The following is a 16,898-nucleotide window of genomic DNA, read 5'->3' on the forward strand; positions in this document are numbered from 1 at the left end:
TATGGGAAAAAAAATAAAAAAATTTATTGTCTTCTTGTTTATCATCAGAAATAAATCTATGTATACTTATGGGGTGTATATCCTTAAGTTGACTACAGTTTCTATTTTAGACATCTGTTAAACATCACATGAGTAAATAATTCACCAAGTTTCTTTTGGTTATCTTCAGCCTTGAAATAATTTATAATTGTGAAAAATATACATATTCTTCAATTTCGAAAAATTTATTTAAAAAAAAAATTGAACAACAGACATAGCCTATATGAGTTTTCTCCCTAAGTAACAACTAGTACATAGCAAAAAACATTAGATATACAGTGTTGATTATAATATATAACACTATAAACATCTTATAATTATTCGATATGAAATTTGGAAGTTTGTGGTTACGGAAATTTTTCAATGATGTTTAATTGCCAAAAACTGTTATACTATGTATATAGAAGATTTTTTCCCAGTTTCAAAAGGTTATTAATATTGAATCCAGTATTCATTGAAAGGGTTCCCTCCAGACATAGGGTACAGACCACAAAAAAGTCCATATCGGCTTATCAGCCATTGGTCATCCACCCATGAGTTTTGGTGCCAGTAATGGATACTGGATTTTGTATTTAAAGTAAGATTGTTTAGCAGAGTAAGCTAGTTTTACTGTATTGATGAATTCACTCTGAAAGATTTTTGTTTACAACTACAATGTACAAGGTTATACATATAGGTTAAGTTACATTTAATTGCTATATAATTATAGTTTTACTGTATTGATGAATTCACTCTGAAAGATTTTTGTTTACAATTACAATGTTATATATATAGCTTAAGCTACATTTAACTACTATATGGTTATAGTGTTAGAAAATAGAGGACATAATTATAAAACGATGGTTTAATTAATCCATCTCCACAAAATTCATACTTATGTTTATAACTAATAAATATTTTAGTAATCATCGATACAACACAGCATAGTAATTATGTTAAATACATAATGCATACAAGTATATTTGTCGAACTTCTTACCCGCCGTTATGTAACGCTTACACTAATGCTTTAGAAGCCTAGCGAGCGTATGAACTACAGGTCGTTTACTCGACGCCACAGTTCATCCGTGGATGTTGATGACCTCTAGCTTCCTATGACGTACCAGTACACGTAAATCGAAGTTTCAATATCAGACATGGTTTTGTATAAATAGAGGTAAGTTCCAACCATTTAATCTAGTTTCCTAAAGTCTAGCACTAAGTACGGAGCTAATCAGAGCTAAAACATTTTGGTATTCAGACAGTGTAAAGAACTTACTGAGAAGTTCACAAGATCGTTTAATCAAAGTAAACAATATCAATATGTTGGAAACAGTGGTTTTAATATTTCTTTTTGTTTTCCTTCTCGTCAAATATATGACGTCAGGAAATGTTGACGATGTGGTATCAGCGCCCCTACCCCCGGGATCTTTGGGCTGGCCATTAATAGGAGAAACTGTGCAGCTTGCAATGCAGAAGGTGAGTGTGTTGAACTCGTTACATGTGTTACAAAGCATTGTTAGGTTAGGCGGTCTGTTAAATATCGCTCTAAGCATTTATTATCACTAATAAAAGTACTAAAACTTTACTTTTTACGTCGTTAACAAACTTTATGTTTTAATATTTTTTTCAATCTTTCTGCTAAACTGTTAATATAGAATTATTACTTTGCAGTTTTCTATGTTAGAACGTATCGTTATCAAAATAACTCAAAGAATATGTTTCGAAAACGGAGAAAAACATGAAAGTGAATTTAAAAAAAACAAATTTACATTAAATAAAATAATTTGGAGGTAGTTAGTTTACACGGTAACAATAGTCACCAGAGAATGCAAAACTAATACCAATTATATGTGATGTTTAAATTAAAAACGTTCAAAATGTATAGTGTAAATATAGCTGGTTTATTATTGACGATGATAAAATGCATCAAAGTCGAACTTGAAATGTTAGCTTAAACAAATTGTCCAAACCGTTTGGAGATGCAAGATCACATTACTGCAATGATGTTCTAATAACTAATATTAATTTCAATATCTTACATATATATTTACTACATAACGATGAATGCAATCTACAAACTATCCATGTACAAACCTATCAACGATAATTGATATTTTGACATATATCTTGTGTCATAAATGCATAAAGTAAAGATAACACATTTTATTGTTTCCAGGCTAACTTTTTCCGAGAGAGACGGAGATTGTATGGTAGAATATTCAAAACGCATCTCCTAGGAAACCCAGTCATCCGGGTAACTGGTAACAAAAACGTCCGAGAGATACTACAAGGCGAGAACAAAACTGTGGAATCAAGCTATCCAACATCCATTCGGACACTCCTCGGACCCAATGCTTTGAGTATGTCCAATGGCGTCCTACACAAGAGTCGCAAGGTCCAATTGATGAAGTATCTGTCTCCGGAATTCCTTAGAAAACACCAAAGTGGATTTGTGGATCTCATCAATGAACATATACAGAGATGGTGTGGGGAGCCTTCCGTTGACATTTATCTTGAGATAAGAGCCCTGTTTACAGAAATGGCAGCAAAGTTTCTAGTGGACATGAAGTTACCAATTGATAAAAATGGCAGAATCAAAGAACTGTACCAAACCTTCACTGATAATATCTTCTCATTGCCAATCAACCTACCAGGATTTGGCTTGTATAAGGTTAGTATGTAACTTCAATTAAACATAGATTAGACTTGTTAGTGGCAATAGTTTGGCGTGAAAACCCAGCTAAGTCTAAGTGTTTTCACTATTTATATAATATATTTTAAGTGATTTCGGGAAAAGAATGCATGTTTGCAGTATTACCAGAATTTTGCAAATATCTGGAAGTAAATATAAGTCAAATGCTAGTTACAGATGCACGTTTTAGTGTTGATAATATCACTTTGAACTCGTATACTGTTTCACTATACTGATTTAAATTATTGATGTTTTACAGGGGCTTGCTGCGAAAAAAGAACTTAAGAAAATCTTTGCTTCCATCTTAAAAGAGAAAGAAGGAGAAGTAAGCGAACTTCCATCCGTGCTACAGGCTTACGGTGCTGACCTTGCCGAACAAGCGAACCCCGGTGATGACAAGTTACTAGACGCCATTGTTGAACTGATGTGGAACGCAAGTGAGACCGTCAGTAGTGGAGCGTTTGTCATCGTGTACCACCTTACTCGGAACCCAGTGGTTTTACAGAAAATACGTGAGGATCTCGAAAAACAAAGCAGTGGTAACTTCTCAGGGCCGAGTTATGTAGATTGTGTGGTAAAGGAAGCTTTACGAACAACGCCCCCTGTTGGTGGAGCTTATCGGAAAATGATCAAGCCAGTTGTCATGGATGTAAGTGTTACCTCATTGTTATCATTGTAGAGAACATACATTTTTATATCAATCTCCGTATAAAATAATTTTTAGATCTAAAATTGGCAAATATAATGATATATGAAATGCAAGTGCCGTCTTTTACGGAAGCGTATTAGGCTTACATAGGAAAATATTTTTTAGGATAACCGAAATGTTTTATTTGGCGGCCGCCACTTAAGTATCTGACGGCCACCAGATAATTATTTCGCCATATAAAACATTTTCGTTATCCTGAAAAACATTTTCCTATGTGAGCCTAATACACTTCCGTAGTCTTTGTCAATTGTCATGATATGTAAATATATACTTTTTCTATTTTCACTAATGGTTGTCTCCCTTGATATCTTTCAGGGTTACACACTTCCTAAAAACTGGACAGTGGTCTGCGGGTTTCGGGACACTCATGAAAATGACGTCACACTTACTGACCCGACAGAGTTCAACCCTGACCGATGGCTGAAGCCAGTCGAGGGTGACAATAGGACATCATTCCTTACATTTGGAGGTGGACTCCGAATATGCCCAGGGAAGAATTATGCTATGGCAGTTCTTAAACTGTTTACCCGTGAACTTTGTGACAGATATACATGGAACTTTAATACAAAATACCCAGAACTTGACCTTTTCCCAGCTCCAAAACCGAAAAAACCTCTGCTGGCATGTTTCGGTGAAGTGGACAAATCTCATTAACTCATGTGATAATAAACTGATACCGGTGATATGTTTGGTAATCTAAAGTGGACTGGGATCATTGTAAAAATATTTTAGAGAAATCTCAACACGGTATTACGAATTTTTCTACAATGGCATAATCACTTATGAATAGATGCCGACAGAACACAGACAAAGTCTAGTAATAAATCATAGGCGAAGTCATGTATGTGATATCCAGTCAATAACTACATGTAAATAAGGCATTCAGTTGCACAAACCTTTTTTTATTTTTATATGCTAAAGGGTGCAATCTATTCTTTATTTGCATATTACAGAGTTATTTGTCCATACTGGTAGGTATTGATTGTGACGTCATGTGTTTGCGAGCGTAACGCCATCCTTTTCCGAGAAAACGACGTGAATTGTGCTCACAAAATAATGACTTAACAATCGATACCTACCCCCATGGGAGCTAACTCTGTAATACACAAAGAGGGAATAATTAAGATAAAATCTTTTTAAAATTGATACATTTTATCAATCATACAACGTAATGTAAACGTTGTTTGTACTCTGTACAACATTGCGTAATCGTTTGATACCTGATACATACATTGTAAATATTTGAAATGGAAATTGCATTTAATACGTTTGGTTGTGCCATAAATCTAGAAATCATTCAATTCATTGCTATTTTAAATGTGATATAGATGTTCCATTGGTGATAAAGCTGATGTAAGATTTTCATTGATTGATAAATGTAATTTAAGTGTTTCATTGGTTGACATGATTGATTTGAGTGTGTTAAAGTGAACCTGATTGATAAATGTAATATAAGTATGATTCATTGATTATTGAATGTAAAACATGTAGATGAATGTAAATGTGATTTATTAAGAAGCCATGTAAACAGTAGGACGAATCATTTTCACGTTTCACTCTAACATAATTTTATGAAACATGAATCTCGTACCGGTGTGATATTCATCTTTATTTTTATACTAATAAAATATTTGAAACTCTTTATCTGATTTCTTTACTTGTGTTTATCTAATTGAATTCTTTTGTATCAAAACATGTCAGCATTTGACGGACTTTGACTAAGTTGATGAGACATACGTTCCGTTCTTTATTTGCAATGACGTTCGCCTCCCCTGTACAAAGAAGGAGCGTTAACGTTCATAACGTTTCCAATGGGGACTATGGTACTAAGTATACAGAGGACGAAGACCTTTGACTTTTATATAGGCTGGGAGCTGTGAAATCCATTCTAACGTCTTCAATTGAACTAGAAGTATCCATTCTATTGATATGTGCAATTAAGACTTTTCAGACATTTTTGTTCTGCTTGCATGAAGAAATAACTTAGATACTACAAAACTGTTAAAAAATAAGTATTTATAAACTGTATACTTATACAGAGAACCCAAAATTACCATACGAAGACTAATACCAAATGTTCTATACGAGCTGCGGACAAATAACAGTTGCCATTATGACACTTTAAAGACATATCCGAGTTAAGTTGAAATTTTCTTATGTAATAGCATGGCGACTACGGCAACACAAGGTTTAGTTTGGCAGCAAGGGTAATTAGATGGCGGCCTCTCCTGTGCGCATTGTATTGAGTCAGCTTCTGTTTGTTTGTTGATACAAATGTACTATATGGTTGGTAATGTAGTTTTACTTTTGCTGAATTCGTCAATCTATCCAAATTTCAATACCTCTCTAAATTCATCAAAATCGTTGGTTTTACATATTATTGTCTGTCTTAACAATGGGACTAGAAGGCTAGAAAGATAATTCGTGAAAATAAAACCTCGCGAATAAGTTAAACGCGAAATTTTATACCTGCGAAATTTAACAACTATTCAGTATACCGTGTTGTGTCTCCTTGTAATAATGGTACTCTTGGCAACATATATTAAGAAGCAAAGAACGAATCTAACATCAAAGCACAAAGGAAAAAGGGGTTTATGTCGACCATAAACAACCTCTCATTCTTCATTAAACTTAACCCGATGTAGTTGAATTCTCTGTGAATAGTTGAAAGTTTTGATCTTAATTGGAGCTAGCTTCAGAAATAAAATAACTGAGACATTTTGACAAATAAGAAATGTTAATAGGAGATTTCAGAAAAGATGGCGATGACGTCACACAAAGGTACATCCGGGCGCTCAAAGGTACAACTCCGTATATCTACACATAAACATAGAGGGAAAACAGCCGCTTGCGATGTTTGTTTACATTTTATTCTAATAAATAGTACGACAATCCGAGAACTATTGCGTTATTTTAATTATAAAAAGGGTAAATAAAAATATTTAACAATAATATTTAGATATAAACATCTGGTATTTATATAATTTACCCCGTTTATACTCCATTTTCTACCGCCACGAGAAAAAAACACGGCCGCCATTAGACCTACGTATAAACATTGACAGAAGTTACAAAATTGACAGAAACTACAAATTAAATTCCAAGTTTCCCCAAATATTATACCGATATTTTAATAAGCAATTACTGTTTTCTAAGTCTTACTTAATAAAACACCTTACGATGTGTGATTATGACCAAATGAAAATTTGCCTTCGTAGATACCCCAAGCGCACTGCAGCCATTACGTACAGTGCTGCCGAGATCCCGAATTTCGTGATTTTTCATAGTCACAAAATTATGTATTCTGGTTAACTTTTTCGTTAGAAATTTTGAGATTTAGTTTATAACATTCAAATGAGTCATTTTATAGTTACTTTTTATCATATTTTTAAACAAAACTTCGAGTATTTTAGAATTCTCAAAGCCATGCGCAATGTGTCCTGGTCGGCATTTATAGTAAGTACGATCTACATTGTAGCTATATTCATAAATCTAAATGTAGTCTATCTAACATGTATTCAAATTATTTAAAAGTAATATCACCTCAATTTGGGACTTCACATAACGGCACATGGAATAAAAGTGATTAAAAAATAAAAAATAAACTCATGAAATTGAACGATTTCACTATTTTATTTTTCGAGATATCGGCAGCCATACTGTACGTCTACGTACACATACATGTATATCTTCATTTATGTGTAACGGTGGTTTATAACATTCATTTAAAATAATATATACATGGGAAATAACGAAATATATATATATATTTTACAAGTACTTATTGAGATATACGTTGGTAATTACGTATAAATATTATTAATTTCCCAACTATCGGCTGTTGCCCGAGGTGATCTACCAGCGAAGCAATGCACGAGCGGCCGAGGTCTGGCCAGGTGGTTCACATTTCGTTATATTTATATTAAATAGTGTTATGAACAGATTTTTCGTGTATAACAGAAATATGATACATTGAAATCAATTATTTATTCATAACTTTTTCACAACATGGATTTCTACGTGTGAACAAAAAGCGGGTACGTGTGACGGCCCGGCACCGCTTCGCAAGCTGGCTTCAACACTAAATCTAAACAAATATATTTAGCAATAAACAATTGTAAATATAAATGTCTGTAACCTCTGAAACAATAAGAAACTATTTTGAAATCAGAATTTGCAAGTATGAAAGTGTATACTTTTGTCAACGTATCGATTGTGTATCAGGGATGTACGTATCTGTTATTGTTTTTATTAGTCGCCATACCGTGTTTGTACCTTTGAGGACCCGGATGTAAATTTTCTGTGACGTCACGCCATCTTTTCTGAAATCTCCTATTACCAATCTTCAATGCAATAGAAACGGATCGCGCGCAACATTGAATATGTAATATATATCCTATTGCGTTCACAACACCGTTGACGCGATAAAAGCGCTGTTCAATTCATATATTTATATGATTAATCTACCTTCGCATGTTCGTTGTCGAGTTTCGAATTTAATGTTGGTTGCTACTTTGGTACATGTAACTACCGTAGTCAGTGTGGTACACAGTATAATCCGCCTGTTGAACGTTAAAGATGGTTTTAGATAATAATAACAATGATAACTGTCATATGTTTAAGATTATGCTATAACAATTTCAATATCAATAATCTATAAGGAATGGCTAAGAATCGCTGTCAAGGTGCCGCCATATTTGATTTTCACCCGAGGAGTATATTTATGGTACAGCTGTTATAAACAGAGTCTGTAAACATATCTGATAAAAAGGTACACGCCTGTGACTGCGTTATAGATACAAACTTTGGCCATGACTTCCATTGCGTTGTTCGGGTGAGACAACCGTGTTGTTTACCGTATATGTGTATGATATATATACTGCATGCAAAGACGAAAGATATAGCTCAGAAAAGTTCAGAAAATGCAAGTACTGTATGTTCGATCTGTTTATATATACGTAACTTGAGTATCGTTTGCTCCTAGCCTTGCCTTTCAATAAGATGTACTGTATAAGAGTGTCTGTGATTAAATCTATTGTTTATTACAGTAACATCTTCTTTTTGTTGATATCAAATAATTGTATAAGTTAAATAACATCGCTTTATTATTTATTTGAAATCGATCAACCTTTGAATGATCAGTCTACAAGACCAGAAACGTTTTTACTGCGAAATCAAAGCCAAATCGTGAAAGATCAAAAGTAAGCAACGTATGTTTATTACATTAGATTATAATAATGCAACAATCGAAACGTGAATTAAAACTGCAAATGTAATCTTGCCTGGCACTAGGTTTGTATTCATTTACGGTAATTTAAACGCAATGACATAAGCATAATTATGTAAATAAAAGAGTAGTGGTACAATGTATATATAGCCCATCACTTATTATTTCTCGAGTTGATTTTTGATGTCACTAATAAAATAATGTGTCTCCAACGAAATCGCGAAATTATCTCCCCACGAAATTACACGTTTATACGTCAACGCTATTAGTATTTTCTTCATACAAAATTTAAAGAAAGGTTTTTGAAATAAAGAACATATAGTTCAAAATAGTTCGAAATCACCATTCTGTCATCACTTAAATTTCACATTTAGTATATGATTCATTTTGAAATTTCGCATGAAATAACGTAGTAGTAAAGATCAATGCAATACCGAGACAGCGGAAAATATGTTTATAATGAGTAAGTACAATGCATTATACTATTTGTCTACTTTGTCCCGCATTACTGTTCGTATCCTATTATGTATCGTGTTCGTTTTGTATGTCTTCATAAAGGGGCAGATCGCCTCGAAACGAAAATTTGACAATTTTGTTTAGTCCACACGGTTGGAATTACTTCCTTGTCCCATAAGTACAATGCATTATATATTTATGTTTGGATGTTTGTGTTCCACACACAGTCTATACTACTTATACTTATAAATCTCAACCATCAATTGGCCTAAAACGTTGGCTTCCATTATGCATGTTGTCACTCTAGCGTTTATTTAGTTTATTCGTATAATGAATGGATCGTAGTGGAACTTTTACTTAACATGCACACAAAGTACATTAGAAATCTGATCGAGTTCCCAGACACCTGAAAATAAAGGATAATGAACTTTGGTATGATACAAAAAATTTAAGTTGTCTGATCGGTCTCATCAATGCTTACATCACCACCTCATCTGTGTGTGACACATACAGACATGATAAAAATTGTATTCCCCATACAACCTACAGAGAAAAAATAGATTCGATGTCACACATTTTATGCAAAAACTTGGGTTCGAACAAAGGTCAATTGACCGTAATTCATACTTGGGCCAACAGAACTTATATCTTTAAAATATGATCAATGGAATTTGATTTATTGATGGCCAAATACACAACTACAAACTTCAGCATGGGATTTTATTATTTAAAGATTAACATGAATAGATTTTTTTTTATGTTATGGAGAGATAACGCAAAAATACGAGTTTACACTTAGATTTTTGTGTTATATTTCCATATTAAAAATATATTCAAATTAATCCTTAGAATTCGATCACAATAGATAATCTCTTCAAAATTTAAAATTCATTTTGGGACTCTTTTGTCTATGAAATCATTACGCTGTTGTCTCAGCCAATCAGAACCAACGTTACAAACAGCGACGCCATTTTTTTCCTTTATGGGCTGATAAAGTAAATTTTTAAGCCAATTAAAATCCCTGCTACAAGCAAAACTGGATTATTTTAGTTTAAGAATTTAAGAATATGTTATACATAAAAAGGTTAGATTTTCTATAGTTGATGGGCAAACAAAATTATATCTTTAAGATATGACCAATGAAATTGAATTTTTTGATGGATACACAACTATAACCTCCAAGATTTAAATTTCATTCTTTTAGTTTAAAAAATAACATTATATTGTACATGGAAGTTTTAGATTTTTCTAAAGTGGGTCGCCACTGTCCTGGATTGTTTAAAAAGGCCAGTCTTCTACCCTCTTTATTGAAAAGCTCGAAACTAGAAAAGGGACAAAACTCTGGTAGAAATAAATATTTTTTACTAGTTTATTAATCTTGATCAACAAATCGTAATCTTCCACAATAAAAGGCGCCTATCACTGATGACATTAGCCGTTAATACTAGCATTGTATAGTTATTTATCTAAATACAATATCACTTGGTGTAAACAGTTTGAAATCAAAGAAAGTGACAAATTATAGCTTGTTTGCTCGAAAGACATTTCGTTCTGTTTCTCCAAACATCAGGCGTTTTATTTTGTAGATTTCACCCGGTCACACAAAGTTTCTGACGTATACAGAGGGTGGACTGAAATATAAATGTACACGATTAGAGTTAGAAAACATACCTATATAATGCATCATTGAAACAGAATGAAAAAAGTAAACAGTTTTACATCTTAAACGCCCACTATCTGTCCCAAAAAAACCCATGAAGTATCTTAAAAGCAAAAATAACACAAGTAAATTACTATCGATGGCCTAAGATGAGATCACAGCATCAAACAAATGCAAGATTCCCTGCATACTCTACAATGTGTTAACAGTGAAGATTCATTTAACTGTTTTGCCATCTGGCTCAGTCACGCGGTAAGCATAAGAAAACTAAAATTTGATTTAGTTTGGTTAAATTGTTCAGAAGGTGATAATAACTGTAGTATTAACGTTAAGTTAATAACTTTTGCGACTCTATGAAATTATGAATCTCGTTTTACATTTAAGTTTCAAAAATCAAAAGCTGTTTCGGAAAGGAAGTGGGCATTTGAGTGTTCCATAAAGATTTACATAGCAACATGCTTACAAAAACTAACTTAATTGAATGATATCTCTTTGACCGGAGAGGCTTTAGGACGTCCTAATTTTACTTTTGATCAATTAAAGGGGTCGTTATAATGCTTTAATGGTCACATGATCAACAAGAGTCTCAACTTATAAACCTTAGCACGATATCACCTTTCCTTACATTTTATAATATACAACAAGCGTCATTTTAGCATGACGTCAAATACATCTATCTATAATGCCATATCAATAATTCTCTTACCCTGGATATAGATATCCGCAATTTTACGGGTGTGAGATTTTTTCTATTTTAAACTTGCACGAGAGAAAGACAAAAAGTGTTGCAGAGAGCAAAAGAAAAAGAATCATTTACCCTCATAGGGATGAGACAGGAGATCTCAACCCATAGGTGATGAAAGATATTATTAGTCAATGACATCATTTTCTTGTCTTTCCGTCATATTTTTATAACGTCTCTCTTGACACTGCCTCACATTTGACCTTCAGTTTGAGCGTTCGTCATAACGGAAGTGGGCTGACTGGCCAGAGTTTTACCCATTATTAGTATAATGTAATTAAGTAATGGAGTGTGTTGATCGTTATCTCCGGCGGCATAATTCAGTCAGATAACACTATAAAAAGGGCAAAACTTTCACTATTACAAGGAGACACAACACAAATATATCGCATCCTCCCTTAACAGAGGTTCACACATCCTACCCATTCCATACAGATGGGGTCGTCCTTAACTAACACTAGTACTATATAGGACGTCAAACCTAGTACGCCAAACCAGTCAACAGTTTGTTTTTGACGTGTTTCTCTCGTTAGCCCTCACCTTAATCCTGGCTCTCCAAACCAACGTATGGAATCGTCATGAGATATAAATCTGAAAGGACGTAACATTACATTAGACAAATATTGCAGTAAATGCTATTTCGTTGTATCAGCTATAAACATAGCATATATGCATATGTTTACATAGTAATAGTGTGTACACAAATACGTTTGACATTGAGCACCAATTGCGGAGGAATATTTGTAGTCCTCAAAATAGTGAAGGGAGTATAGTAGTTTATGTTGTAGGTTCAAGGTACTAATAATATTAACATTTCAGATATGTGAGTTATAAAAACCAAACTTTGAAATATAAAGATATGCAATCTTAAGTTTTAATGGATATGATAAAAATAAAAATAAATAAGATTTTGCTAAAGTATACATTATTTTGTCATAATGATTATCAACACGGTAAATACATGTCATAAAGACGTCTTTAATTAAATAATGTGAAATGTTCCATTAGTTTCAATACAGTTATCTATTGCAAGTATTACATTTTAAAATGCGGGTATTTCGCATTCAAAATACTTTTGGCTAAATAATTTGTGATAATTCAATTATAGAGCACATATGCAACATACTTAATGGGGTACCCAGTAAGATAAAAGTCTAGACAATGGTGGCTAAAGTTGGTTTAAGTGTGATGGGTTACGATATTAGAAGTGTATCAGAAATAAACTCCATCACTCACATTTCACAGTTTTCATGTCTGATAATGACGTGATGTTCCTTGGTGATGTCGTCGAACTCTACACAGTTTCCGGTTCCTGTAAGAAGAAGATAGAGTATGATCGTCCATTGATTGGTTGGCTGATCTTAATGTCCTATTAACAGCTAAGGTAATTCATAGAACGTATCCCCTTAATGTGCTGCGTGTGATGGTAGTCTGTGTGTTTGGGAGACTGCGGTATGTTAGTGTTTTCTCTCCTTGTAAAAATGGAACTTCTTCCCTTTTTATAGTGTTGTCAAATTCTGTCAGATATACGGAACAACACATCCCAGCCGGGTGAAACAGCGCTGGCTACGTACAAACCAGTTGTCTCACTTCTTTTATGCTAAACGCTAAACGAACGCAGAAGCGCAATTTTACAGACTATGGTTTGTCTTGGCCAAGGAACATAACCCAAAGCATTCCTAACAAGGGTAAGCGTTCAACGCAAATCCATACGTGAGGTTATGTCAATGGAGACGTTAGAAATCTGGAGAAAGTGAGACAGGATGAGACAGTCTTTTACGATCACATGCAACGGGTGTAGCAGGTAATTGTAAGGCAATTTTCACGTACATGGTACACGAAATATATAGCGACAACCAGATAATGACGAATTCAAAAGTCCACAGACTGAATCCTTTTTGTCTCCATTTTATAATGAATCATCCATACAAACCTGGTAACTGGTCCTACACACCTGGTAACTGGTCCTACACATCTGGTAACAGGTCCTACAAACCCGGTAACTGGTCCTACAAACCTGGTAGCTGGTCCTACAAACCTGGTAACTGGTCCTACACACCTAGTAACTGGTCCTACATACCTGGTAACTGGTCCTACACACCTGGTTCCTGGTCCTACAAACTTTGTAGTTGGTCCTACAAACCTGGTTACTGGTCCTACATACCTGGTAACTGGTCCTCCGGCTCAACCTCCTCTGTTGTAGTGTAGTGCTGATCGAAGTATGACATTGTCGTTCCTGCATGGTGGAACGCGTACGTGGATGCGTGCACGTTCATAGGTGGCGTTGTATGTATTCCCGCGCTTGGGCTGAGATCGTGTTGTTCCACGGGATCCTCTGGAAATGTAAAAAAATGAATGATATTGAATGAAAATTCTCATGAAAAATTGACAAAACGTCATTTCATGTATGGATTTGCTCCACAGGGGTCACTATACATGCCATCTTTCCTAAGAAAGTCACCAGATAAAACAAATAATTCAAAATATTTTTCATAGAGATTTAGCGTTATCACCCTACCAGCTGGTGTCGGCTGTGGGATTCCACCCCGTACAGTCGTCACGTCCTCCCCGATTTCACGTTCCTCGGGGATGTCTGTTACAGACCCATGGGCTCGTTTGACTTTCCTGGCTGTACCAGAATGATGATGAGGATGAGGAGGAGGATGAGGGGGAGGGGCGATAACTCCTGGTGACTCCGGTTGTGAAACACCACTTACATTGTTAGACTGTGCTGCCCCGGTGCCTATTAGATCTGAAACAGAATATAATAAAACAAAAATACGTGACGACAACTTAATAGTCCCCATGCATCCATTCCTGTTTGTGTGTCCTTCAACTCGTACAAACCGATCGCGAACTTTCGATATGGTGGAGTTAACGTTATAGACCTCTAATTTCTCTGTCGTGTCTGCGCTTGTACTTGGTAACGAGTTAATTTTTATTTAGTTAGAGATTGGTAATTTTTTCACATCGAAATTCCTTTTTAACACTGTAACGTAACATTTATATATGAAATTAAAAAATACAGTAATGCATTTACACATTACTATTTCAAATGCGTCTCCAATGTGCTAAAAATACAGATGTTTTTTGTTTTTTATTTCACAACTTCTATCTGTTTTACTCTCTGTCACTGAACGTAATGTTTCAATAATAAACTTAAACAAAATGTCTGCCAACGTGAAAGTGTTGATGTACGGCATTCACTCTAAAGTTATCATTTATTGCTCTTCTCCACTTTTTTATTGATATGAACAAAAAAGTCACCTTAAAGATGCTCTACCGCCGACAGAGCATAAATGATATTCATCATCTGAACAATAATTAGTGTTTAATCGTGTATACATAAGTCTAATTAACACAAAAAATTTATATAAAATTATTTATTTTGCCTTTGGGTCATGAGCAATCAGTACTTCATTCCATATGGATATAGTGCAACGGAATTTTTTCGAGATGCAATTAATTAGTTTAATTTTTATACATTTAACTTGAAGTAAAACCAGAAGCTCAAACTTTTCAATGACGGTAAGGGTGTAAGTAAGTAACTTTTGTAACTGAATAAAAATACTAAATCGTCTGCTGTTGTTTTTGATAATGAAAAAATACCATTTGTCAGCGGTGGAGCATCTTTAATGTTTTTGTTATCATAAATAACTTTTAGAAATCCACACAATCTGGGTATCAACGTTAATTATAACATTTAGTTTAAACGAACAGAATATCATAGTCTTAAATGATTTTGCGATAAGGTTGGTAGTATACAATAAAAATATGTTTCAGAGAAAATAATAAAACGTGATACTAGATTTTATGACGAAGCAAATCCCCATGTTTCACAACTAAGGTATTATCCCTGCTGTTGTTTAATAGTCACACATCAATAAACTTTCATCAGTAGGTTCCGTTTTTAATTTTCACTTCAAGTTGATGCATCGACTACTACATGTAAATGGATGGTCACAGATTATTCAATATCATAACAACGTTTTCCGTAAATAGTAAACTTACCAACAAAAATACGAGTACATTAGTAAATAAAAGTCATGAACATAGTACAACTTGTTTGCAGTCTTACATTTCGTACCATCGTCAGTGATATCATTAGTATGATCAAACCTCTTTTGATATTGATGCAACAAAAAAATGCAATAAATCAAAAATATATTTGGTTTAATAATAATACTGTAAATATGAACAAACATACAAAGATAAGCTTTAATACTTACTAAGAACAGAAACTCCTAATATGACCAAGAGATACTCCATTGTTCTCGGCGCCTTTGTTGTAATTCGTACAAAACTGTTAATGCACGGCGAATACACAATAACGCCATGGGACCATATACAACACTGTATGTTCACGTCAACTTTTCATCGACTCGGGGTCTCCTGTACATCAAATGACCGCCATTTTTACCACCTCAATGTCTGTAGGTTTGCTAGCGCTCAATGAACTTAGATAAACATGTAAGCCAGGAGTTTTATATGATGTCTTGAGTAGAAATTGTTTTATATAGATTAGATTATTTTCCATTGTTTTATTTACGTATATCAATATGGGACTTGTGTCGCACTAAAAAGGACTTTTCGTGTCCCGCGTTCCTGCTCAGTATTTCCCGTGTATAACATTCTTTGATGCTAATATTTTTGTTTGTAAACAAAAGCTGTCATCACACAAAACATGCCTGTAATTGGAAATATATGTCACAAGTAATTACCGACATTATATGCATGTCCGACTTTTAGCCCGAAGGCCTGACTTCTGACCCTAAAAACCCTGAAACATACACAGCCTATAGCTAGTCGGTCCGAGCAGATAATTCATAAAAGGCCGCATACGGCCAAACAGATAGCGGAAACTTTCATCACTTTTAACGTTGATGATACTTCAACAATATAATGTTGGACGAGACACTTTGGATCATTATGTCGTGTCAAAATTGTCTATCAGAAATTCCTCAATATCAGCATCTAACATTATTAGATTACGTTGATAATCGATATATGTTTGTCTGTTTGCACAGATGTCACTATATATTGTATGATTGTTCAATTTCACGATTGTAAAATACATCCTCTGATAATTATGTCAAACAACGATTTTGTATGATTATGTGCACGACTTCGGATGAATCTGCGAATTCAGTGAAATTAAAACCCCACGAACATTTAGCAACTTTTCAGTATGTTTTCCTTTCGTATTAATGTTAGTTAAGCATGCACTGTTACAATCAAATTATATCTCACAATTATTTTCAAAAAGAAACAAGCAGTTTCGATGTAGTCATTTTTATATATCATTACATGTAATTACTTAAACCCAATTTTCTATATACATCTGCAATAACACAGTTTGAAAAGAAACATGTATAAAATTTTAACATTTTAA

At 34.1% G+C, this 16,898-nt stretch overlaps 2 protein-coding genes across 2 annotated transcripts; one reads left to right on the forward strand and one right to left on the reverse strand.

The window, feature by feature from the left end:
- Positions 1 to 1,394: 1,394 nt before the first annotated feature.
- LOC138334477 (cytochrome P450 26B1-like) lies at positions 1,395 to 4,171 on the forward strand. The gene is made up of 4 exons (XM_069283135.1): positions 1,395 to 1,496; positions 2,197 to 2,691; positions 2,972 to 3,361; positions 3,737 to 4,171. Exons 1-4 carry the CDS (start codon positions 1,395 to 1,397, stop codon positions 4,073 to 4,075), a joined length of 1,326 nt encoding a protein of 441 aa, XP_069139236.1. The 3' UTR covers positions 4,076 to 4,171.
- A 6,284-nt stretch (positions 4,172 to 10,455) lies between these two features.
- Positions 10,456 to 15,788, reverse strand: LOC138335757 (uncharacterized). The gene is made up of 6 exons (XM_069284923.1): positions 15,736 to 15,788; positions 14,025 to 14,258; positions 13,671 to 13,841; positions 12,743 to 12,818; positions 12,047 to 12,097; positions 10,456 to 10,735 (listed from the first exon to the last, which is right to left on the reverse strand). Exons 1-6 carry the CDS (start codon positions 15,773 to 15,775, stop codon positions 10,702 to 10,704), a joined length of 606 nt encoding a protein of 201 aa, XP_069141024.1. The 5' UTR covers positions 15,776 to 15,788; the 3' UTR covers positions 10,456 to 10,701.
- Between the last annotated feature and the right edge of the window lie 1,110 nt (positions 15,789 to 16,898).

The sequence above is a fragment of the Argopecten irradians genome, chromosome 11 (genome assembly GCF_041381155.1).
Source record: "Argopecten irradians isolate NY chromosome 11, Ai_NY, whole genome shotgun sequence".
Taxonomy (NCBI): Eukaryota; Metazoa; Mollusca; class Bivalvia; order Pectinida; family Pectinidae; genus Argopecten; species Argopecten irradians.

Excerpts from the sequence above, each read along its gene's own strand:
- LOC138334477 (XM_069283135.1), top strand. The coding sequence starts at position 1,395 with ATGACGTCAGGAAATGTTGACGATGTGGTATCAGCGCCCCTACCCCCG. Across the intron at positions 2,692-2,971 it reads CAGGATTTGGCTTGTATAAG|GGGCTTGCTGCGAAAAAAGA; the intron begins GTTAGTATGTAA and ends GATGTTTTACAG. Across the intron at positions 3,362-3,736 it reads TCAAGCCAGTTGTCATGGAT|GGTTACACACTTCCTAAAAA; the intron begins GTAAGTGTTACC and ends GATATCTTTCAG.
- LOC138335757 (XM_069284923.1), bottom strand. The coding sequence starts at position 15,775 with ATGGAGTATCTCTTGGTCATATTAGGAGTTTCTGTTCTTA. Across the intron at positions 14,259-15,735 it reads ATTAGGAGTTTCTGTTCTTA|ATCTAATAGGCACCGGGGCA; the intron begins GTAAGTATTAAA and ends ATTCTGTTTCAG. Across the intron at positions 10,736-12,046 it reads TTTGGAGAGCCAGGATTAAG|TCCACCCTCTGTATACGTCA; the intron begins GTGAGGGCTAAC and ends TTTATATTTCAG.